The 26315-nt window shown below is 35.0% G+C and overlaps 1 protein-coding gene across 2 annotated transcripts in view; it reads right to left on the bottom strand.

The window, feature by feature from the left end:
• Positions 1–208: 208 nt before the first annotated feature.
• The window catches only part of FSIP2 (fibrous sheath interacting protein 2), a 99500-nt gene continuing 73393 nt past the window's right edge, over positions 209–26315 (bottom strand). For both annotated transcript variants that reach the window (XM_055108840.1, XM_034954621.2), the window contains exons 18-23: positions 21713–22210; positions 20285–20385; positions 10958–11004; positions 7237–7280; positions 3545–3614; positions 209–2339 (exon numbers count right to left, since the gene is read on the bottom strand). In XM_055108840.1, coding sequence (XP_054964815.1) covers positions 2203–2339; positions 3545–3614; positions 7237–7280; positions 10958–11004; positions 20285–20385; positions 21713–22210 — 897 coding nt within the window. In that variant the 3' untranslated portion in view covers positions 209–2202. The remainder of the gene's footprint in view (positions 2340–3544; positions 3615–7236; positions 7281–10957; positions 11005–20284; positions 20386–21712; positions 22211–26315) is intronic.

Raw genomic sequence — 26315 nt, 5'->3', positions numbered from 1 at the left:
AAATCAGCATGGGCTAAATCTGTCCTGTCACTTGTCTTTAATAAACCTAAGAATAATTTTTATATTTTCAAATTATTGAAAAAAATCAAAAGAAAAATTCTATGTTATGACATGTAACATTAAATGAAATTCAAATTTCAGTGTTTATAAAGAAATTTTTATTGAATCACATCCACATCTATTTGTTTATGTGTTGTATATGGTTGGTTTTGTGCTACAATAGCATAATGGAGTAGATTTGACAGAGAATCTACAAACCTAAAATGTCTACTTTCTAGCCTTTCACACAAAATGTTTTCCAGTCCATTTTAGTAAAACATAGAAAGAATCAACAACCTAAGGAATAATTTAAATTTTATGAATCTTAAAAACTTTCTTCTGCTTTAGCATTAGTCATTAGCTAGAAGACTAATGTTACTTTTAGAGATTTTAGCCACTACAGGTTTTATCAGGTAATAATACACATTTTTTCAATTCAGTGTTTGATACTTTTAGCACATTTACCCTACTAGTTTTGTTGAAAATAAAGATGATGTTTCGCATACATGATGTCTAACACAGAAGTATTTCTGGATGGTTTTTCCTAGGACTTAAATTTCTCAATAACATTAACCATTCATTACTAAAATTTTGTCAACTTCAAGGACTAATTCTGAACTTGATGTTCCTTCTTCTACTTGAGTCAGAGAAAACAGGAAATTTCCTTCACCATTAAAAACCCTCTTAATTCAGAGTATCTTATGTTTATATATTAAATTTTTCAGTTGATAAGTATGTGAATCACAGTGCTTTAGATTTTTACAGTGAAATGTTACGTTGAAAGACAGCTTATAAGCACATAATATCTAAGTTTGGGAAACATCATTGGTTTGGATGACATCTGTAAGAATGCTTTCAACAACACTGTCAACTAATGCAAACTGATGTAGAGTCAGCTCTTTTGAAAATAATTCAGAGATGAATTTCCAGCTATTTCTCACCAACCATCATTTTTTAAAAGGTCTGCATCCACAAGTTAGGCAATTTTGTATGATCTTTGGGATTAATCTGTTTTTAAGAGATTATTATAAGTAGACTAAATTGCCAGTTAAATAATTTTATTATTTATATGTAAAAATTTGACTAGGTAATCACTTTTTTCTTCCCTGTCATTACTGCACAGATCAACTTCATTAAAGGAAGTTTGTTGTTTTAAAACAAAACTTTTTCAGAAGTTTCTGCTTTATTAGTGGCAATTGTCAAGAAAATTTTAGATAAAACAGAATACACATTCTCTAAAAATTCATGAGTCACCCTTTTTGGGTGATGATATTTGACATTCTTTCCTGGCTTCTTGGTCCATCTGTTGAATCTCTTTATAAAACATCCTTGGATTCCAGAGGCAAACATGCTGACGTTGGAACTATATCACAAAGTAGCAAGTTCAGCTAATTTTGAAAAATTTCTTTTATCACTGCACTAGCTAGCCATATTATTAAATTTTTCCCATTAGTTTTTGTTTTTACAAATGGATCTTGATCTCTATATTCGTGTATAATATTTCTGAAAATTATTTAATAACTTTATTGACCAATGATTTCTTGATTGATATTTTATCCATAAGAGGTACCTTACTTGCAAGGATTTTTTTTTTATCACAGGGGCCATTTTATGCATATATAGAATTATATATAGTTATCATTTACTTTCAAATGGTGCTTTGTCTACAGTTGGATCATTTTGCCTGGGAGACATAAACTAAATTAACTTTACTTTCAGGTGGGAAAAATTTATCTGGTATAAATCCTTTTATTCGAGTATCTAAATATGCCTTTAACAATAAACTTATCCGTGACATAGTTTCATTTTCAGCTTGGTTTTCATCTCAATTTAATAACTGTCCTGGTAACAACATCCTCTAAAATTTAGCAGGAGCAATCAATGTGCATTTTCTGGTGGGTACTGTGAGTTGTCTAGTTTAATAATTATGTGTTTAGTCACTTACTCTCATGGCACACAGGTAATACTAATTATTAACATTTCTTACATCAAAATGCTTATTCAAAGCATTTGTTGAACCCTTCTTTACCTGGTCCCTTCTACACTTCCTTTTGCTTTTATTTTCAGTAGTATAGGAATCATCTTATAAGACGCTATACTATGCTTTAAAAACCATTTTATTTTCTAAAAGAAGTAAGCATACTTATATCAGGTACAAAAGCTTCAGTGTTCATCCTGGTGAGCTGGTGAGGAAGATCTGGAAATATTGGTGTTACATCGAGAAAACACCTTTGACAAAGCTGAAGACATTTTTGTCAGCATTTTAGATCCTTGTTTGGAGACATCGGGCTTGGGAGTTTCTGTGGACAAAGTAAACAAGAAGAATTTTATCTTTATTTTTGAACACTGAGGTAAAATACCTTGCCTAAGGTCATATGAGTAAAAGGTGGCCCAGCTGGTAATAGGGTCCAGACTTTCTGACTCTCATGGCATCATTATGCCTACTGTACTATGAGGCTTCTTTAGTCACGTATACAAAGTCCATTTCTCTTTTCTCAGCAGAACATTCTCTGAAAATGTCTAATGAGTTAAATGGGAAAGTAACTTTCAACTCTATACAGTGTGGACACCTATTTCAGAATGCTCAAGAGAAAGTAGAAGTACATTAAAAAATAGTATAGATTCTCACCTACTTTGAGTAAATTTTCCATTGACTGAACCCAAGTGATTATTTATGTCATGGAAAATAGGACTGTGTAGGTAATAAAAGAGTTCCTATTTGGATTTTTTTTGCACCTCTTATTCAGCATGAGGCTTTAAAGAATATAATCATCTCAGTTTAACAAAATTATTATTTTATACATAAAGAAATAATTTTATATATAAAGAAATATTTATATACTTTTCTGATACTTCATAAGTTGCGATAGGGCCACTAAAATCCTGTGTTTTCTTGATTGTAGTACATGAAACTCAAAAGTTATACATTTTAATATAAAACTTTAATACCCAGCTTCTTTTGAAAAACTGGGAGAACTGGGAACAATCTAGCATGCCAGTGATTGTAGATGAGTAGCAACTGCCTCCTTCAAAGGCAGCATGCCATCTCCCATGAGCCACACACCCCTGCTCAATCTGCTGCTGTTGTTTATGGTACCTACCTTGCTCTTATAACTATTTGTGTGTGTAGACAATGATGATGTTGCATGAGATTGGGATTTGAAACAGCTCTGCTGCTTGTTAGCTGTGGGATAACCTTGGATAACCTATTGTCATTTTTCTCTTTAATGATTCTCACTTTTTTCTTTAAATAAAATGTGAATAGCTAATGCCTGATATATTTTAGTTATATGATCCATTGTCCCTTTGGTGTAAAGATAGAGAGCTACATAATTAACTGAAAATTGGTATTTATACAAACAGTAAGAATATTATTTCACTCCTATTTTGATAATATGCAAGGGGAGAGCCACTCATTTCCAGGAAAGTAATAAAAAATTCTAAATTCAAAATGATGCAATTGACAGTTTAATTACACCAGTTGTTAAAATAGTACATTTTGTACCTGAAATAACTTCCTTTGAGGGATTTGCACTGCCAAGAACATCCTTGGATCTTTCAAAGATGGTGATAAACTGCCAAGGTAAATAGAAATACAAACTGAGTCTTTCACTGGACGCAAACACTAGATATACCCATAAGTCCTCAAATCCAGTAGATATACCTATAAATACCACTACAGCATCTTACGTAAAATATATCTGTGCTCTGCAGTCTCAAAGAATTGTTCAATAAGACTGAGGCTCATAATTTTTGCAAAGTAAGATGCCTAAGATTGACCCTTGTTATGAATGCAGACTTTGGCTAGCACTAAGTGAGGGTCAATGGTTCAGCCATATTAACTCATGAAAAATCTCAGCTCTGTCTGCCCCCTCTATCCTTTGACTGAATTGAAAAAAGTTAAAAATTCTTTTCTGAAAAAAGATGTAATAATAAGGGGAGAAAAAAGAATGTTTACTTTGTAACCCCAAATTTTCTTTTATTGAAATCTTAGCCACTGCAGAGTCTGGAGCAATAAGGTGGCTCTGTAGACCTGGTTGTGCTGGGATTGTGTCTCCAGTACTAGCTTTACTCTGTAGACCCTTATCAATTTTGAATGCAAGAGCAGCAATTGTCCCAGAGAAGCATAAAATAGCCTGGGACAGGTGTTGGGGCTTCAGCTATTCTGAAGCTATTCTAAAATGGTAGATTTGAAGGGTACCAGAATTCTGTAGCTATTCTAAAATGTCATCTGTTAAAAATCAGTAAAACAAGGCTTAAATACATATAACACAAGAGGAATGTGCAGTGTCTATATCAGGTAAAAAGCAACAGATAACTATTACAAGAGTTTTACCATAGTTCCTCCAAGAAGACTTGAGGGTGCTCATGTATTAAGCTATTGGAAACAAGATAACTGAGGAATAAAATAGGGCAGAGACAATGTAAAGTACTGATTCTCAGCTTAAGCTGTACAATAGAGTTATCCATGAAACTTTTTTTAAAAGTATGGATCCCTGAGGCCCATAACAAGTGTAGGACAGACATTAATGTATATTTTTTAAATGCCTCACAAAACTCTAATGTGAGAGAATTAGGACTGAGAATCCTTCATCTAAAAGGAGATGAGTAGACATACAGTTGGCCTTCTCTCTCTGTGGGTTGTGTATCCATAAGTTTAACCAACCAAAGATCAAAAATATATGAAAAATAATGGATGGTTGCATGTATACCGAACATGTATAGACTTATTGTTCTTGTCATTATTCCATAAATAATACAGCATAAGAACTATTTACGTAATATTTACATTGTGCTAGTTATGATAAGTAATCTAGAAATAATTTAAAATATATGGAAGGTTTTGTGTAGGTTATATGCAAATATTACACCATTTTATATAAAGACCTTGAGCACCCCTGAATTTTGATATCTTTGGGGATTCCTGGAACCAATCCCCTACAGCTATCAGGGGATGACAGTACTTAAGTTATGCTGAAAACATGTATCTGTTTGTTAGACACAAGAGTTCTTGCCCTTACTTAATGGAGCATTGTTAAAATCATGACTTTAAAGTTTTTATCTAAAAATGTCAAAACCTTGGCTATGTCAGAGTTGGCATCTTTTGACCTTTTCCTTGAAAGCTGTAGATATTGTCTTTGTTCTTTGTATGTTGAGTCATTTTGGAATGTATCCTGCACATTTTATATAAGTAGTCAGATATTTGGTCCTTTCAAAATCCTGTAGAGAACATTGATTTTTTTCGTTTGTTTGTTTGTTTTTGGTAGGTAATTGACTCATTATGTTCAAATCACACATCCTACCCTGCCTCTCATGGCTATGGTTTCAATTTAATTTCTGTTTTTAAAATTTTGGTAGTGTTCGGTATCCTTATGTGTGCACTACTATTAAGAATGCAGTTCAGGTTCTCAAAGACTTTTGTCTATGTAACTTCAGGTCAGTTCCAAATATTTACAACTCAGAGGGGACAGTATAAACAGATTTTTGGGGTTCCTCTTTCTGTGATTTTCCTCAATGCCTAACTCTCATTAGCCCCCTTTTCTAGTTCTATGGCTAAAATGCTGTGGCTTTAGCCTCTGTGTGTGTGCTGTTTCTAGTTTATGTCTGCATCTACCACTAAGAGTAAAGTGACAAAAGAAAGCAGAGAAAAGCACAACCAGCTCAATCAATAATCCTCAGTCTACTGAGGACCCTTTCCCTATTGGTCAGAGAAGAATTTTCTTTCAGAGGTTTAGGTGGTAACTCTGCTGCTACTGCCATGCAGCTTCATGAGGGCACCTTGCCTTGAGGCAGAGCCAAGGAGGGAGAAAAAGTGGGGATTCTCCCCAGATTCTCCATCTCACAGGAATCTCCTAACCGGTCAGAAAACAATGGTTTCTCTAGGAGCTATGTTCTATCCAGTTGATCTATGTAATGCCAGGATTTGAGTTTTCCTGAGTCTCAGCCAGAGGATATGCAAATAAAATAAGAAAACCCAGGAAACTCACAATGGCATTGGCCATTCTTTGAGGTTTGATTCCCCTGCCCTAACTCTTGTTATTTATTTTTCAGAATCCTCAGTAGTTACCCACAGTGTTTAGTTTAATCAGTGAGAGAGATAAGATGGAGCCTGCCTACTCCACCTTATTTGAAACTGGATTAGATAACAACTTTAACCATAATTTTACCATGGAAAAGGTAGCAAAGAGGGAAAGAACAAAAGCAGAAGGAGTCCAGATTAGCCAGAAATTCCACTTGACACACTGAGTGTCAATAGGTTCTTAGATTAGAGCTTCAGCATTTCCCTTCTGTTGCCATATAATTTTACTGTTTGTAAAGTGTGGCCAAAGTGGAGCCTGAGGTAGTTAAACAAATACTTATATTCATAAATGAGGATTAGGTTGAGTGGGTGACAAATCCATTATCTTTGAACATTTAAAAAATATATCTTAAGTGTAAGTTATAAGATTTTAAAAGTTGGTTCTGAAAATCGTACTATATTGTGATACTGAGAAGTAACTCCATAATTGATAGCTTATGTTGTATGTGGGGGTGGAAGGACCCACTCGAAGGGTCGAAGGGTGTTTAAGCTGAACCAAGAAAGAAAACAATCTGATTAAAAAACACAGACGAAGATGTGTAGCTTCATTTCTCATTGGAAACTTTATAAGAAAGATTTATAAAGAGGAAATTTTCTTGGCTCACACTGGGGAGTAGGTGGGCTTTTTGGAAAGCTGCCAGTAAAGAAGTAATGTTTAGGAATACAGAAAAACAGAATTAGCACTCACATCCTGCAAGCCATGCACCTCCCATGTTTGAAGCTTCTGTTTTCTCCCCACCTCCCCACATTGCTCACTTGAGTCTACTCATCCTAGGTAGGGCCAAGTAATTCACTCCCTCTAGTGTTTTTCTAGAGATTGTAGTAACAGAGCTAATAAACAGAATTGTACTTAGATGCTAGGGAGAACGAGTATATTACTTTGTGCACCTAAACAAGGAATGCTGACTTAACCCAAAGGATTTTGTTAACGTATTTTAATATACCAGGGACAGGCCTCAGCTAGGAAGAGGGAACAGGGTGTAAGAAATTGTGAATAGGAGAATGCTTTCTGATATCCTTCAAATCATACCACACAGTCCCTGACTGAACTATGAAAACTGAGTTGTTCTGAACTAGCTCCTAATATATATCAACTAAGGCTAGTTAAAAATACTTACCTTAACACTGTTTCCATGCTCTGGCTTTTGTTCCTGAGAACTTTCTGTAGAGATTAAAAAAAAAAAAGTAAAATAGTCTCTTTCTGAGGCATATATATTTGTTGACACAAATCTGATCATATTACTTATTTTTCACCAAAGAATCATATAATTTAGGCAGGTCGAAGAAGTTGTTATTTTAAATGTATAAGCAATTGGGAACAACACTGAAATAAGTGAGAGCCCTAGAATATTGGGACATCTTAGCCCTTCAGTTAGAAATTTAGAAATTATGACAGATGAAATGTAACATAGTGGGAGAGGCAAGCTCTGTAACTTAGTAGCTATACATCTATGCACAACCATTCATTCCCTATAAGCCTGTTTGTTTACCTGTAAAATGAGGGATTACTCTATAGATGATTCTTAATAGCCCTTCCAGCTCTACCACTTTCTTTACATGCCTACTTAAAAGCAGCTTATTAGAATAAAGAGGAGAGTACTGGTATTATTAAATAGTAACTTCTGGGAGAATCAGGAGAGCTTTGAGGCAATGCTCAGAGGAAATTTGGTGGAGTCTACAGAACCAAAAGTTGTCTGAATTCCAGGGGAGGTCAATGTATTAGTGAAATAAATTCAGGCAAGGAGGTAGAAATGACACTGTGAGAGAAGCTTCACAAGAACCCACTGCAAGGGAAGCAGCTAATCTGCTAAGAAGGCAGAAACCCTGTATTTACATCTTAGCTTCATTGCTTAAAGCTGTGTGAACATTGAACATCTAACTTCTCTGACTCTGTTTTCTCATGCATAGTATAGGAATGAGACTGTCTTCCTTGGCTATTTCTCAAGATAACATATAAGAAAAAACTATGCATTTTATATAGCTACACTCATCAAGAACCAACACAAGCAATAACTATATAAAGTACCCTTTGGGCCAATATGGGTTCTAAAAAAAAGTAATAGTAAAATCTCAATCAGCTCAAATATGAGAAGTGATTAAAGTAACTGACAAAATTGGTAAGATTTCATTGTTGGCTGATAATATTCCTAAAAAGCGCCTAAATCTATATTGCACATAATTCGGCATACTTTATTTTAAATGATTGAGGACATTTGGGTTTACTACAAGGGCAATTATTCCAAACACAAGTTTTTAAGTTTCTAGGGTATACGCGCATCCAACTCCCCAGAAAAATTAGGAAGTTGTTTTGATGAAGAGGCACAGAAAAATTCCTGATACTTATGGTGCCCAGATTTTTGGATTTAAGTTACTTGAGATTTTATTGTATATGTGAACTAGGAATGAATATATCTGGCCTTGATCTTTCCATTGAATTTCAGACTTAAATATCCAATTGCTTACGTGACATCTCAACTTGAATGTCTAAAGGATACCTCAATCTCAACATAACCAAAAAAGAATTCTTGTGCTCCTCCTTCACCTTTGGTTGCTCCAATAGTCTCTCCTATCTCATTAATCCCTGTATCTACTATAAACAAAATAGTGTTTTAGGCTCTTGGTGATATAGCTGTTAACAGACATAAATCTCCACCTTTATGAAGCTTACATTCTAGAGAGACAGTCAAAAAAACAGTTAAAATACACAGTATAACAGAAAGTTTTATCCAGTAAAGCAAAGAACTGGGATAGGTAGCGTCCTGATCAGAATTAAGTTGCAACTTCAGAGTGTGGCCAGAGAAGACCTCACTGAGAAAGTGACATTTGAGCCAAGATCTGAAAGTAAGGAATGAACAATGCAGATATAGGGGAAAGAGTACAGGAGGATCAGCAAATCCAAGGGCCATTAATGTATAAAATGTTTGAGGAACAGCAAGGAGGTTAGTGTGATTGGAATGGATTGAGCCAGAAAGAAATAGAGGAGTACCTTAGAGAGGGAGTAGGATGTTAGGATGATGCCCAGATGATTTAGGGTTTTGTAAGCCATTGTGATGACTTGAGATTTGGTTCTAAATGAGATGGGAAGTACAGCCATGCTTTGCTTAACAAGGTTACATTCTGAGAAATGCCTCATTAAGTGATTCCATCATTGTGTGAACATCATAGGATGTACTTACACAAACCTCAATGGTATAACCTACTACACACCTAAGCTATATGTTATGTTTTATGTATGTCTTTTAGGCTACAAGCCTGTACAGAATGTTATGACACTGTATACTGGAGGCAACTGTAACACAATGGTAAGTATTCGTGTATCTTAACATAGATAAAGTACAGTAGAAATACAGTATTATAATCATATGGGACCACTATTTTATACTGGTCCATCATTGACCAAAACATCATTATGTGACACATGACTTTACTTATCAATGTCTGGAATTATCTTTTTTAAGTCCTTACCCTTGGGATGGGACTTCCTACTCTGAGTTAAAGTATAAATTCTGTGAGAGCAAAAACTTTGTCAGTCTTGTTCAGACATGGGATCTCAGGATACAAAGAAAACACTCAGCAAATCTTTGGATGAATGAGTAAGCAAATGATTCAATTGAACACCTGTGATATTACTAAAAGATATAAGAACTAAGCAAGATCACCAAAATTAAGTTGGATAAAGCATATTAAAACACTGAATTTAGAGGCAGGAGATGTGGGATGCAGATGGAACTTTTGTTTTTATGTAGAGTCACAGGGTACATGTGCAGGAGTATTACATGGATATATTGCATAATGGTGAGGTTTGGACTTCTAGTGTACCTATCACCCGAATAGTGAATATTATACCCAATAGGTAATTTTTCAGTGCTCACCTCCCTCCTCCCTTCTGGTGTCCCATGTCTGTTACATTGGTCTGTACTGGACTCTGTTTTTGACTCAGAGGAATGTTGGATGGGTCACTGCCTTACCCTCAGCTTGAGTTTCCTCATCTATAAAATGAGTATGGTTGTATGAAACGGTTTCTGTTGGCATCTAACAAAGTATAATTCCACAATTCAGACATTATAGGAGTGGTTTTTGTGAAACCTATGATATGTTCACAGAATTCTGGCATACTTAATGCTATTTTTATGGATTATCTTGATAAAAATGATTTTCACTCTCAAATTGGGAGAATATGTTTGTTGAATTGGTTGCATGTTTGAAATAGTCATGATAAACTTGTGGTTTGACTTTTAATGTGACTTTATAGTAAACATGACACTCTACCTCTTATATATGCTATCATTGTTAGAACCACATCGATCCTCCCTCTAAGGTCTTGACAGTTAGAGAACCTAAAAGTCATTACAAATTTTCTAAGGAGCCAGGACTATTAGAGATTGAATAAACAAAACAAAAAATATATAGAAAAATGAAAAAAAGTGAGATACATCCTAGGCCGATTTTAATATGAGGGAATAAATTTAGCTTTAAAAAGAGGCATAATCCTTCAAAGAAATAATTAAATCCTAGTAGCATGGGTTCTGGCTCAGATATAAACTGCTGTTACAATACACTCTATTTTGTAGATATTTCACAGGAGTATGGTAAATGTGAATTCATATCAAACCATATACTTGATAGCACAATCAGTGATGAAATCTTAATGGCAGTTTAGGCAAGGCTAAGTATTTGACTCATTTTAACACCTGAATGAGGTAATACTGGATCATTTTCAAAAGTAGATAAACTCATAGAAAACATAAAACCTGTATTAACTTCAAGTTTGATAACTAAAAAAAAAAACACATCAAAGTAGTAAAAAATACTCTCTAATTTAAGAAAAAGGAGTCCAACCTTCTAATATTTTAGCACTTGGGTCTGAGTGACAATCTTCAGCCTCACTAAAACAAAAGAAAAAGAACATCATTTAGGGTGAATTTGATAAATGAAGAAGTTACTGGTTAAGCAAAAGAACAGTTATTCTCCATATGGAAAGAAACCTGAAATAGTATACTATTCACTGAGATTCCAAATCACATAAAAATGATTTCTGATTGACTTTTTCCCCTACTTTTAAATTGTGGTTATACATACATTAAATTTACAATTTTAACCATTTTAAGTGTACAGTTCTGTAGCATTAAGTACATTTGCAGTGTTGTGCAACCATCACTACCATCCAGCTCCAGAACTTTTTTCATCTTTCCCAACTGAAACTGTATACCAATTAAACATTAAAGCCTAATTTCCCTCTCTCCCCATCCCCTGGGAAACACTATTCTAGTTTCTGTCTCTATGATTTTGACTATCCTAGGGACTTCATATGAGAATCATGAAATATTTGGCCTTTTTTGCTGATGTATACCAATTAGCAAAACATCTTTCAAAGTTCATACATCTAGTAGTATGTGTCATAATATCCTTCCTTTTTTAAGGCTGAATAACATTCCATTGAATATTTATAACACATTTTGCTTGTTTATATTTATTCATCTATCGATGGACATTGGGATTGCTTCCATCATTTGTCTATGGTGAATAATGGTGTACAAATATCTGTTTCAGTCCCTGCTTTTAATTATTTTGAATATGTACACAGAAGTAGAATTGCTTGATCATAGGGTAAGTCTATGTTTAATTTTTGAGAAACCCCCAATACTGTTTTCCACAGTGTCTGCACTATTGAAGTTCCCACCATTGATGCACAAGAGTTTCAATTCTTGACATCCCTACCAGTACTTGTTTTCTTTTTCTTTACTTCTTTTTTCCCTCCTTCCTTCTGTCCCTCCCTCCCTTCTTTAGTTATCTTAATGTGTTGAAAGTGGCATCTTGTGATTGTGATTTGCATTTCCCTAATGATTAGGGAAATGATTGAAAATCATTTTATGTGCCTGTTAGCCATTTGTATATTTTCTTAGAGAACTGCCTATTCAAGTCCTTTGCACATTTTTAATTGGGTTGTTTTATCATTGTTGAGTCATAAGAATTATTTACATATTCTGAATATTAATTATTTACTAGATGTATAATTTGCAAATATTTTCTCCCATTCCATGGGTTGACTTTTCACTTTGTTGATGGTGTCCTTTGAAGCACAAAATTTTTAATTATAATGAAGCACAATATATCTATTTTTCTTTTCTTGCTTGTGCTTTGGTATCATAACAACAAGAACAAAAAAAATTTTTTTTTTTTTTTTTTTTTTTTTTTTTTTTTTTTTTTTTTTTTTTTTTTTTTGAGACGGAGTCTCGCTCTGTCGCCCAGGCTGGAGTGCAGTGGCGCGATCTTGGCTCACTGCAAGCTCCGCCTCCCGGGTTCACGCCATTCTCCTGCCTCAGCCTCCCGAGTAGCTGGGACTACAGGCGCCCGCTACCACGCCCGGCTAATTTTTTGTATTTTTAGTAGAGACGGGGTTTCACCGTGTTAGCCAGGATGGTCTCGATCTCCTGACCTCGTGATCCGCCCGCCTCGGCCTCCCAAAGTGCTGGGATTACAGGCGTGAGCCACCGCGCCCGGCAAAAAAAATTTTTAAATCCAATGTCAAGAAGCCTTTTTCCCATGTCTTCCAACAAAAGTTTTTTTAGTTCTTATGTTTAGATCTCTGACTCATTTTGAGTTAATTTTTGTATATGGTGTAAGGTAAGGGTTCACCTTCATTTTTGTTTGTTTTTTGCATGTGAGTGTCTATTCCCATCACCACTTGTGGAAAAGGCCATCCCTTCCCTCATTAAATGGTCTTGGTACCCTTGGTAAAAATCATTTGATCATGTATGGAAGAGTTTATCTCTGGGCTCTTTATTCCATGTCTTTGCTTTATAAGTCTGTCTTTATATCAGTATCACTGTTTGATTACAGTAGCTTTGTAGTAAGATTTGAAATCAGTAAATAAGACATCTGCATTTTTATTCTATTTTAAGATTGTTTTCCTATTAAGAGTCTCTTGAGAAACTAATGAACTTTAGGATAAATTTTCTATTTCTGCAAAAAAAAATTATTGGTATTTTGATAAGGATTCCATTGATTCTATGAATTACTTTGAGTAGAATTAACATTTTAATAATATTAAGTCTTCCAATCTATAAACATGAGGTGTCTTTCTACTTTTTTGCATTCTCTTTAATTTCTTACAGCAATATTTTGTAGCTGACAAAGTACAAGTCTTTCAATTCCTTGGTTAAATGTATTCCTAAGTATTTTATTCTGTTTGTTATTAATGTAAGTGGATTTTCCCCTTAATTGTTTTTAGATTGTTCAGTGTAATTATACAGAATGCAGCTTATTTTTCTGTGTTGATTTTATGTCTGGCAGCTTTGCTGAATTAATTCATTAGTTATAACAATTTTTTTGGTGTTCTTCAGGGGTTTCTACATTATGACCATGTCATCTATAAACAACAATTTTTCTACTCATCCAATTAGAATGCCTTTCCCCCTTTTTCTTGCCTAATTTTTCTGACTAGCATTTTCAGTACTATGTTAAATAGAAGTGGCAAAAGTAGTCATTGTTTTTTTGTTTGTCCCTGATCTCAGAGGAAATACTTCATTTCTTCACCACTGAGGACAATGTTAGCTGTAGATGTTTCATATATGACCTTAACAATGTTGAGGTAATTTCCTTCTCTTCCTGCTCTGCTGAGTCCTTTTATCCATGTAAACTATTTAACTTTCGTCAAATGGTTTTCCTGCATCATTTGAGACAGATCATTCTGTTAATGTGATGTATTACATCGATTTTTTTTTTTTTTTTTGAGATAGGGTCTCATTCTGTCACCCAGGCTGGAGCGAAGTGGTGTGATCACAGCTCACTGCAGCCTCAACTTCCTGTGCTCAATAAATCCACCTGCCTCAGCCTCCTTAGTAGCTGGGACCATAGGTGCACACCACGACGTCTGGCTATTTTCTGTATTTTTTTTGGAGAGATGGGGTTTCGCCATGTTGCCCAGGCTGGTCTCAAATTGTCGGGCTTGAGAAGTCTGCCCATCTTAACCTCTCAAAGTGCTGGGATTACAGGCATGAGTCACTGTGCCTGGCCTATTGATTGATTTTTGTATGTTGAAACTTGCTTGCATTCCCGGGATAAAACCGACTTGGTCATGATCTATAAACCTTTTAATATACTGATGAATTTGGTTAGCTAATATCTTGTTGAAGATTTTTGCATCAATATTCATCAGTAATATTGTTCTGTAGTGTTTTCTTGCAGTCTTTGGTCTTGGTAATAATGTAATGCTGGCATCATGGCTTTGGAAGTGTTTCCTCTTTTCAATTTTTTGGAAAAGTCTGAGGGGGGTTAGTGTTAATTCTTTGAAATTTGTGACATCCACCAATGAAAGTATCTGGTCATAAGCTTTTATTTGTTAGGAGGTTTTTCAGTTATTGGTTCAATTTCTTTACTGTTTCTAAATTTGTTCACTATAATTTAGCATAATTCAGTCTTGACAAGCTGTGTATTTCTAGGAATTTATCCATTTCATCTAGATTATCCAATTTGTTGACATACAATTATTCATAGTACCCTCTTATAATCCTTTTTATTTCTATAAACTCAGTTGCTATTTTACCTCTTTCATTTATGATTTTAGCTGAGTCTTCTCTTTCTTTCCTTAGGCAATCTAGCTAAAGACTTGTCAATTTCCTTGATTTTTTTTTTTTTTTTTTAACGAACCAACTCTTGGTTTTCTTGATTTTCTCTACTGTTTTTATTCTCTATTTTATTCCTGGTCTAATCTTTATTATTTCCTTCTACTTAATACCTTTCAGTTTGTTCTTTCTCTAGTTCCCTAAGGTGTAAAGTTAAGTTGTTGGTATAAGATCTTTCTTATTTATTAATGAAGAATTTACAACTATAAATTTTACTCTTAACATTGTTTTTGTTGTATCCCTTAAGTTTTGGGAAGTTTGGTAAGTTCCCTCATTATTTCTTCTTTGACCCATAAGTTGATAGTATGTTGTTTAATTTTCACATATTTGAGGGTGTTTTTGTTTTTCCTTCTGCTATTGATTTCTAGTTTTATCCCACTGTAATTTGAAAATATATTTTGTATGTATTCAAACTTTTAAAATTTATCAAGACTCATTTTGTGGCCTAAGATATAATTTATCCTGGGGAGTATGCTATGTGCATTTGAGAAAACTGTGTATTTTGCTATTGTTTTATATATGTATATATAAAACAATATATGTATATAAATTATAGATAGATAGGTTAAATAAATCTATAGTTTTATTCACATCTGTATTAGTCTGTTCTCATGCTGCTATAAAGGTCTGCCTGAGACTGGGTAATTTATAAAGGAAAGAGGTTTAATTGAGTCACAGTTCTGTATACCTAGGGAGACCTCAGGAAACTTACAATCATGGTGGAGGGAAAGCAAACATATCCTTCTTCACCAGGTGGCAGGAAGGAGAAGTGCCAAGCAAAAGGGGGAAAAGCTCCTTACAGAACAATCAGATCTCATGAGAACTCACTCACTATCATGCGAAAAGCAGCATAGGAGTAATCACCCCAGTGATTCAATTACCTTCCACCTGGTCCTTCTCATGACATGTGGGGATTATGGGAAGAACAATTGAAGATGAGATTTGGGTGGGGACACAGCCAAACCATATCAACATCCTCTATTTCCCAATTTTGTTTAGTTGTCTCTCCATGATTGAAAATGGCATACTGAAGTCATTTACTATTATTGTAGAGCTGTTTATTTCCTCTTCAATCTGTTAGTATTTGTTTAATATATTTTGGAGCTCTGATGTTTGGTGCATGCAGATGTTCCTCAACTTACAATGGGGTTACGTCTCAAGAAACCCATTTTAAATGGAAAATATCATACACTGAAAATGCGTTTAACACATCTAACCTACCAAACATCATAACTTAGCCTAGCCTACCTTAAATGTGTTCAGAACACATACACTAGCCTACAGTTTGGCAAAATCATCTAACACAAAGTATTAAAAATATCATATAATATATTGAATATGGTACTGAATGTGTATTGCTTTCACACTGTCATAAAGTTAAAAAAATTGTAAGTCAAATTTTCATTAAGCTGCAGACCATTTGTATATGTTTTTAATTATTATCTCTTCCTGGTAAATTGATGCCGTTATCATCATACAATGTCATTTTTTCCCCTCTCTTTTGGTTTCTGTTTGCATGGGGTATATTTTTCCATTCTTTCACTTTCAACCTACATGTATTCTTAGATCTAAAGTGAATATCTTATGGATAACATACAGTTGGATTCTGCTTTTAAAATCCATTTTGTCATTCTATCTCTTTTGATTAAAGTGTTTAACCCATTTATACTTTAAGTAATTAGTAATAGAGAGGAACGTTCTTTTGCCATTTTGTTGTTTTCTGCATCTTACAGTTGTTTTGTCCTTCATTTCTTCCATTACTGTCTTCCTTTGTATTTAGTTGAACTTTTTAGTGACACATTTTGATTCAGTTCTCATTTCCTTTTATGTATATTTTAGGAATATTTTCTTTATGCTTACTACAAGGATTATGTGACTCTAATTTTTAACTGATACCAAGTAAACTTAACTGCATACAAAAACTCTACTTTTTAACACATTTGCCCCCTACCCATTTTATGTTATTGAGGTTCCAAAATTATATCTTTTTACATTCTGTATCCATTAGCATAAATTTATCTGTTTTATGCATTTGTCTTTTAAATCCTTTAGAAAATAAAAAGTGGATATATGAGCTAAATTATGATAATACTATTTTTTATATTTGTTAATGTATTTACATTTGTTAAAATTTACATAATTTCATATGGCTCTGAGTTACTGTCTAGCATCATTTCATTTTTCTTTTTAACTTGAAGAACTTTCTTTAGCATTTCTTGTCAGGTAGGTCTAGTGTTAATGAACTCCCTCAGCCTTTCCTTGTCTTGGAATGTCTTAATTTCGCCTCATTTTTGAAGAACATTTTTTGCTGGATGTAGAATTCTTGTTTGACAGTATTTGTTTTTCTTTCAGTCCTTTAAATATATCATCTCACTGCCTCTTGGCTTGTAAGGTTACTAATGAGAAAATCACATAATGAGAAAATATTATGAGGGTTATTTGTACATGATGAATCACTTTCCTTTTTCTACTTTAAAGATTATCTTTGTCTTCTGACAGTTTGATTATTATGTGTCTTGATATGATATTTTTGTGTTCATTCTGCTTGAAGTTTGTCAAGCTTCTTTTATTTGTGTATGTATTTCTTCAAATTTAGGAAGTTTCAGCCCTTGTTTCCTCAAATAATCTATCTGTTTCTTTCTCAATTTCTTCCTCTGGAATTTACATAAGGTGTATATTGTTCTGCCTGATGGTGCTTCAAAAATCCCTTAGGCATTGCTTACTTTTTTTTCAATCTTTTTTCCTTTTGGTCTTTAGACTTGGCAACTTCAAATGACTTGCATTCAAGTTCACTGATTGTTTCTTCTGTCTCTCCAAGTTTGCTATTGAACTTCTCCAATGAATTTTTCAATTCAGTTGTTATATTTTTCAGCTCCAGAATTAATTTTTAATTTTTATGAGCACATAATACTTGCACATTTGTATGGGTTACACGTGATGTTTTGATACAGGCATACAATGTGTGATTATCAAGTCAGGGTAATTGGGGTATCCATCACCTCAAGCATTTATTACTTTTTGTGTTGTGTGTTAAGGATAGTCCAATTCTTCTCTTTTAGTTATTTCAGCATATACAATAAATTATTGTTAACTCTAGTTGCCCTAATATGCTACCAAAAGCAGAATTACTGTTTGGTTCTTTTTTATAATTTTTCTGTTAATATTTTAATTTTGTTCATACATATTTTTACTAATGTCCTTAGTTCTTTGTCTACCTACAATTCTTGAACATATTTTAGATAGTTGTCTTAAAGTCTTTGCCATGTAGGTCCAACTGATGTGCTTCTTCAGGAACATTTTCTGGGTATTTTATTCTTTCCATTTCATTTTCCCCATTTTTTGTATGCTTAGTAATCTTTTGTTCAAATGTGAGTATTTGAAATAATAAAGAAGCCACCTCTTCTAGTTTTTGCTGATTGATGTGGAAAATATTTACTAATTAATGAGACTTTGAGCCTTGGAAACAGTCCAAAGTGAAGATTTAGGTTTTTTTCAGATCTTTTCTGAGCATGTAGTTTTCAAGCCTGTGTTTGTGCTTCCCCAAACTCAGTTTTTCTGAGCTGCTTTTTAAATGATTTAATTTCCCAAAGAGTCACTTCCTGCTCCTTCTTCAGAACTTAGATATTCTGTTGTTATCTCTCTCTTCCCATAATTTCTGCCGCAGGTGTTTATGGTTCTGCAGTCCCTCTGTAGTTTTCATGCATTATGGCGCCTATCCACTACTTTCTGTGGTTTCCAGGCTTAGAACCAAACTATAACACCATTGCCTATCTGAGTTCCTAGTCAGGTGAAACAAAAATAATTTCTTAAGAAAGCCCATAGGTAGGTCAGAACAAGATCTACTCTGCTCTTTCCACCAAAGGGAGGAAACTGTAAATTGGGCTCCTTTCTCTTAACTGTGTTATACTATGCTGGGAGGAAGTTGGATCCAAGAGCAAGTTAAACTTCACAGATTTTTTTTTAACTATTTTGAATGTGTTTTTTCCCTTTCTGTCTCCCTTGCTCCTTCCCTTTCTTCACCCCTCTCTCCCTCCCCTTCTTCCCTTCCTTTTCTTTTTTTCTTTCCTTCTTCCTTGTGTTTCTCTCTCTTCTCTCTCTTTCTCATTTACTCTTTTTTCTTTCTCTCTCTTTTCTTTCTCTTTCTTTCATCTTCTCTCTCTCTCTCTCTGTCTCAGAGTTTCGCTCTGTTACCTAGGCTAAAGTGCAGTGGCAAAATCATAGCTCACTGTAACTTTCAACTCCTGAGCTCAAGCAATTCTATCACCTCAGCCTCCTGAGTAGCTAGGACTAGGTGCACATGACCATTCCAGCTAATTTTTTATTATTTTATTTTATTTTAGTAGAGTTAGGGTCTTGCTATGTCACCCAAGCTGGCTTCAAACTCCTGGCCTCAAGCAATCTTCATGCCTCTGCCTCCCAAAGTGGTGGGATTACAGATGTGAGCCATCATGAGCAGCCAGCTTTTTCTTGATTGAATATTCATTTGGTTGCTGCAGACCGTTGTCCAGAGCTGTTATAAAATTGTGTTAGTCAGATTGTAGTTGCTTATGTTTTGTTTCCATGGGGAAATCAGAACCTTGAGCTTCCTGGTATTATCTTGCTCTAAAATCATTTTTATTTAGTATTATTTATGCCTGCTTTTTACTTCACTAATATAACCAATAAAGAGGTTCCAACATTACTAGCTATGTATGTTAAAATAATCTACTATGTAGGAGAAAAGAGACAATGGTGGGCCAAAAACAGATATCCCAAAATAAGGCCATGTCAAAACAAAAAATGCAATTCCAGCATGCTGAATGAAAAAAAAAAATCACTAGATTTTTCTGTGTATAACATGAGTACTTCTCCCCAAATAAAAAATGTTATCTCTTCCAAGTTGTGTATAATTTTATAAATGCAAGCACAAATTTAGATATTTTCACTATTCTTGATAGAGTTATGAATCAGATTTCAAGTCTACAGTGCACTTTGTTCCTCTTTGTCCCCTATAACTGTTATAGTCCATACTTTGCCCCTAGTGTCATCCAAACTTGGATTGTCTTTCACTTGTGTATCCTATCCATTCTTAAAGAGCCACGTCAAACTCCATTGCTTTCTACCATTTATCTCTGAACGCTAAAACTTATATTTCTTTCTCATTCCTTTGGATTCTTCTTATAGGCAATGACAGTAGCTTTCTTAAGAGAGCTAAGCATGAACACTTTTGTACTGATACTGCATATTTCATTTCTGGGCCATTACCTCTCTCTCTCAGGTTAGAAAATACCCTAATACATTAGCAAATACTTTATATAAGACACTGATACACTAGATACTGGTTTGAAAACTAGGACATAGAGGCCAGGTATCTAAAAATAAAGGAACAGATAGCAAGAAGTGGCTTTGGAATTATTCACAGTAGGGTGCCACTGAAGGGAAGAAGTTGGGGAAGGTCTGAAGCTAAATACTTGCTCAATTACAGTTTTGCCAGGGGCCCCATTCTACTCATAAGCTCTACTTTATCAGATTTCTATATTTCTACTGCTTTAATTTCATATACCCAGTAGATGAAATGAGATCTTCTTGGTTGTATGAAGATGAACTCATAATTCTGTGTATGAAGTAATGTGTTGGTTCAGTAACGAGATTCTTTTCTTCTTTCTGGAAAAGGACAAATCAGCTATTACACTAAATGGAGTTTGGGATATATTTTCTTACCTTATGGCATTTTTTTGCAGTATAATCTACATTTTAATGGAAAAAAGTTCCAGAGATTAGTTAAAAGATGGGTGTGGGCCCTATAATTCTAATTAAAAGGTGTCTTCCAATATAATTAACTTGAAATAGTTCAGTGAAGATTACCTAAATTATGACATTAGATTTTGAACAAATTTTAAACATAAACCTGGAACAATGTTTAAAGAGTCAAATTTTCTTCTAAACTTTAAAAATATTTGAAATCATATATTACTGAGGGCAAAAAGAGGAAGAACACAGATACAACTCTGGTCAATTAGGTACCTTGCCAGGTCAATCATCTTAACACATACTTTGATCTATTTGTTGCAAACTCATGTGTGCTTCTGAATTGACCAGAGTTATATTTATGTTATTTTCTATGGTTCATCTAAGCTTTTGTGTTAACCTCGGAATCACATCAAATGGATAATCAAGAGAATGGCCTCAACAGAAAATGAAAAGTTGTATATTCTCCAAAAACATGTTATGGTATGGAATTTCATGTATCCAGTAGATGAAAATAATTAAAATTAATTCTAAAATTAATTAGAATTACAGGGCTCATCCATCTTTTAACTAATCTCTGAAACTTTTTTCCATTAAAATGTAGATTATACTGCAGGACCAAACTCAAAAGGTCACTGAGACCCAGACCATCATTTGAGAGTTTGGAGCCATCAACGAGATGTTTACCATGCTGATAGCAGAGTTTATGGGCTAATTGTAAGGGTGATATTTAAAATATATGAATTAACTTGTTAAGGTTGGATAAGCTGGTTATATAACTTACCAAAAGGTCACCTAGCTACTGAGAGTTAGGATTCAAACCCAAACAATCTGAATTTCCGTGGATCTTATTTTGTTCCTCCTACCTCAGCCAGTCTTCTGGTGCTATTCTAGTAGCATTAGGCTCTCCACACAAAATGTTCAATGAGTATTTACCAGCCAAAATACAAAAGGGTGGAAACCAACTGTTTTTAATAATTAGCTTACATTTTTCTTAACTGGTTTCCATTTTCTCTTTTCTTTGGGATTCTAATTAATCTAGTTTTTCCCCTATTACCTGCTTTCCCACAGTTGAGTTTCATAGCTGTACCTGGTAATAATTTCCCTTATCCTGTAAATATCACCAGGCTTGAGATTGAATTCATTTTAGCATTCTTTTCTGACTAATCGAGGTACATTCTTGGGCCAGATTTGTGAAGCTGTCTCCCCTTTCTAGTCACTAACAGTCATGCTTATCACTTACCTTACAATGGGGCTTTTCCTCCCAAGATGAAGAGGCTGTTTCAGGCATCGTCTTTGGTGTGGCCATGTCAAGCTCGGCAACAGCTCTTTTAACATGTGTCTCCTTGGATTCTATTACCTGATTTGAGATTGCTTCAGTACTTTCAATATTTGCACTGGCTGTGGTCTGACAACATTTACTTAGTGACAAAAATTTTTTCAGGCTGCTCGTGCTTAGTGTTGACTTAGGAGAAAGTTTGCTTTGTATTGGCTTCTTGACTTCTTTCACTTGATCTTCAAATACTTTGATGCCTTCTTCTTTTGCAAAAGTCTGTGTTAAAACAACTTCATCTTCATCAGAATCTGGTTCCTCTTTTATGTAATTTTCCAAATACACTTGATCAATATCATGAGCTACTAATCGAACAATAAGATCATTTTTACTTTGAACATCTTTTAAGAGCTCCACCTTTGTAATATCAGGCTTTCTTATATTCTGAAATGAATTTCTAGCAACGGCCTGAAATTAAAGGTATAGCAAATATTAAAATCAAATGCCTAAATCACTTTCCTATAGTTCAATTATGATGTAGCTATTTTCTTATAATTTCTAGTTTTGATTTAAGTAATATCTTCAAATATCACTTAATTATATATTAGCAATATTTTTAAAAGAAATAAAGACAAATAAAAAAATTTGTTGGCATGCCATTTTTTTACATTTATTACATACCTTAATCTAATATAACTTAGTCCAAAAGTCAGAGCAAGGTTTAGCATAATTAATTTAATTACTTCCTCTTAGTCATGTACCTTGAAAGTTTTGTGACAGAAGTAGACAGGATAACCTATTTTCCAAAATCCTAGGTAAGGAATTATAGAGAAATCTAAATACACATATTTTCAAGAAAAAAGGGCAACATATTCACTGATCTTGATTTTCAAAAGTAATGAATAACCCAAATAATGGTTTTAAAATCTTTACTCCCTATTCCTCCACTTTTGATCTTTTGGTCATATTTCCCAAAAGATTCTTCAAAATATAAATCTTCATGTCTTCTCACTTCCTAAGTTAAATCTCAGTTTCCACTGTCAATGTTAAAGACAGATCAAAGAAAAGACAATTATAATTAAATAACAGAATTTCCCCATTTCTCTAGCTTTTGACCACGTCACAGAATCTCAAAATTAAGTTAATAATCTTAGCTCTCAACCTCCCTTTGTAATATCATAAACCAGTTTTTCAGATAATGGTGCCTCAAAGGAATATCCGCAATAACAAAATATCAGAAGAACCTCTTTAAAATTTTTTAAAAATCAATTTTGATTATCTGTGCTATTGGAGGAAAACAGTGGTTTAGAAAATCCAAAATCATTTTATATTTTGGGATATGTTACTACCAGTGGTTTTAGTATGCATATGTCTAGTGTGTTAAGAATCTATGGTACCTTAAAACAGAGAATTAAGTCTTGAGGCAGAACCAACAAGAGTGTAGGGTTTCTAACCTAACCTTTCTTTCTCTTCACTGCTGTGTCCTTTTGTTGAAGATAGATAATATTGGTAGCCAGATTGATGCCAATCACATGCCTTAACTGAGTTCCACATGTCTGCTTCTTTATTGTTTTATTTTTAGGATGGCTTATTTTTAGGATACAGTGGAGGTACAGGCATTGGGCAAACATTCATGTTTGAAATGGGAGAAATTGGCCTGATAGAAGGGGCTACAGGCCTCAAACAAGTCCAAAACCCAGTAGTGCAATCATTATATCTTAAAGCTCCAAAATAATTTCCTTAGACTGTATGTCCCACATCTAGGGCACAGTGATGGAAGGGGTGGGGCTCTCAAGGCCTTGGGCAGTCCTGCCCCTGTGGTTTTTGCAGCACTGGTGGATACTCTTAGAGGTTGCTGAGTGCCTGAGGCTTTTCCACGCTGAGGGTGTAGGATGCAAGTGGATCTACCATTCTGAGGTCTGCAGAATGCAGACTTTCTTCCAACAACTGCACTAAGCAGTGCCCCAGTGGAGACTCTGTGTGGGATCTCCAACCTTAACATGCCCCCTCTGTACTTACCGGTAGAAGTTCTCTGTAAGGGCTCCACTCCTGCAGCAGGCTTCTGCCTGGGCATGCAGGTTTTTCCATACACCCTCTGAAATCTAGGCAGAGGCTGAGAAGTCTCATTTGCTCTTTAACTCTGTGTGCCTATAGGCTTAACACCACATAGAAACCACCAAGGCTATGCTTTGCAGCCCAAGCTGTAACTGGGCCCCTTTGAGCCACAGCTAGAAAAGTTGCGGTGGGAATGTGAGGAATGTTATTCTGAGTCTGCGGAGCCCATGAAACCATTCTTTGCTCCTAGGCCTCTAGAACTGAAATCAAACAGAGTGCAGTGAGGGTCTCTGAAATGCTTTTGAAGCCTTTTCTCCATTGTCTTGAACATTAGCTCTTAGATCTCTTTCAGTTTTGGAACTTTCTCTAAGAACTGGTAGTTTTACATCCATCTTGAATTTCTCTCAAAAAACAAACAAACAAACAAACAACCTTTTTTTTTTTTCTTTGCCACATGGCCAGGTTGATTTTTTTTTTTTTTTTTTTGAGGTGGAGTCTCGCTTTGTCACCCAGGCTGGAGAGCAGTGGCATGATCTTGGCTCACTGCAACCTCTGCCTCCCAGGTTCAAGTGATTCTCATGCCTCAGCCTCCGAAGTAGCTGGGACTACAAGCGTGTGCCATCATGCCCAGCTAATTTTTGTATTTTTAGTGGAGATGGAGTTGGAGATCATGTTGGCCAGACTGGTCTCAAACTCCTGACCTCAAGTGACCCACCCATCTTGGCCTCCCAAAGTGCTGGGATTACAGGTGTGAGCCACCATGCTCAGCTAATTTTCCAAACTTTTATGCTCTGCTTCCCTTTTAAATATAAATTCCAAATTTAAGTCATTTCTTTCCTCCTGCATCTGAGAATAGGCTGTTAGAAGCATCTGAGAATAGGCTGTCAAGATGTCACATCTTGAATGCTTCATTTATGAGAAATTTCTTCTGCCAGCTATCCTAGGTCATCACTCACATGTTCAAACTCCACAGAACTCTAGGGCATGGAAACAATGCAGCCAAGTTTTTGGTAAGGCATAACAAAAGTGACCTTTGCTCTAGTTCCCAGTAAATTCCTCATTTCCATCTGAGACCTCATCAGCCTGGACTTCATAGTCCATATTACCATTGTCCATCAGCCTTTTAGTCACAACCATTTAACCAATCTCTAAGAAGTTCCAAACTCTCCTTAATCTTCCTATCTTCTTCTGAGCCTTCTAAACTCTTCTAGCCTCTGTCCACAAAAAAGAGGCTCTGTCTTCAGCCTCTGTCTGGAACTGGTGTCTTCCAGCACTAGTTCCAAAGGTGCTTCCGTATTTTCAGGTATAACGCCCCACTCCTTGGTACCAATTTTGTGTGTTAGGACATTCTTCCACTGCTATAAAGAAATTCCTGAGAGTAGGTAATTTATAAAAAAAAAAAAAAAAAAAAGAGGTTTAACTGGCTCATGGTTCTGCAGACTTTACAGGAAGCATAGTGGCATCTGTTTTTGGGAAGGCCTGAAGAAGCTTCCAATCATGATTGAAAGCAAAATAAGTGCAGGCACATCACAAAGTGAAGGCAGGAGAAAAATAATGTGTATGTGTTGGGCAGGGTGCAGGGGAGTGACACACACTTTTAAATGACCAGATCTTGCAAGAATTCACTATTGCAAAGACAGCACCAAGCCATGAAGGGTCTGTCCCCATGACCCAGACACCTTCCACCAGGATCCACCTCCAGCATTGGGGATTACAATTCAACATGAGATTTGGGCAGGGATAAATATCAAACTATATCAGGGTGTGAAAGCTTAAAGCATTAATTAGCATGTTTACTAGCCTTGAGATTCAGTTTAGTGGGTTGCAGAAGAGTGCTGAAAAAATTTACTCTAAGCTTATGCTGCAGGAGGCATGGTTCTATAAAACTTTGCTAATTGTCCGGGATACAGACTACATGCCTAAGCATACTCAGCCCTCCCACAAATGCATGCCATCAGTTAAAGGGATTTTAATAAAAATCAAAATGTCTGATGGATCAGTGCAACCTATCTGTTGGCAAGACAAATCTTTTGTCCTCAGTAATAGTTTCCTTGTAATAAGGACATTATTTTTGGCATTTTAAATTCCCAGTTAAAATATTTGGGAGCTGAGTATGGGGTTACAGGGGAGAGTTAGGTCTAGAGCAATAGGGAAGAGGCTCATAAAAATAGCAGCAATACTGCAGCTGGGTTTAGAAAAAACAAGTGTGTAAGTGGAAAGAAAATGGGTACATCTTGAGAAGCCAGGGCAAATGGGAAAGGCTAATATAATTGAAGTAAAATAGAACAAATGTAATCTAAGAGTTGGCAGTCCAACGTTTGCTGATGAGTGTTACTAAAAGGAAATGAGTACTACTCTGGTGCTTTAAATTTGAAAATTAGAACTATTTTAGATTATTCCACATATCCTGATATTCTTTTAACTGGCCTGTTTGAACACCTTTAGATATCCATAATGAACTAAGGAACTATACAAGTTTGCTGCTTTTAAATATTTAAATGACAATTATAACTTCTGT

The sequence above is a fragment of the Pan paniscus genome, chromosome 13 (genome assembly GCF_029289425.2).
Source record: "Pan paniscus chromosome 13, NHGRI_mPanPan1-v2.0_pri, whole genome shotgun sequence".
In the NCBI taxonomy this organism is placed as follows: domain Eukaryota; kingdom Metazoa; phylum Chordata; class Mammalia; order Primates; family Hominidae; genus Pan; species Pan paniscus.
The sequence above is the reverse complement of the archived record's forward strand: the minus strand, read 5'-3'. Positions and strand labels throughout refer to the sequence as shown.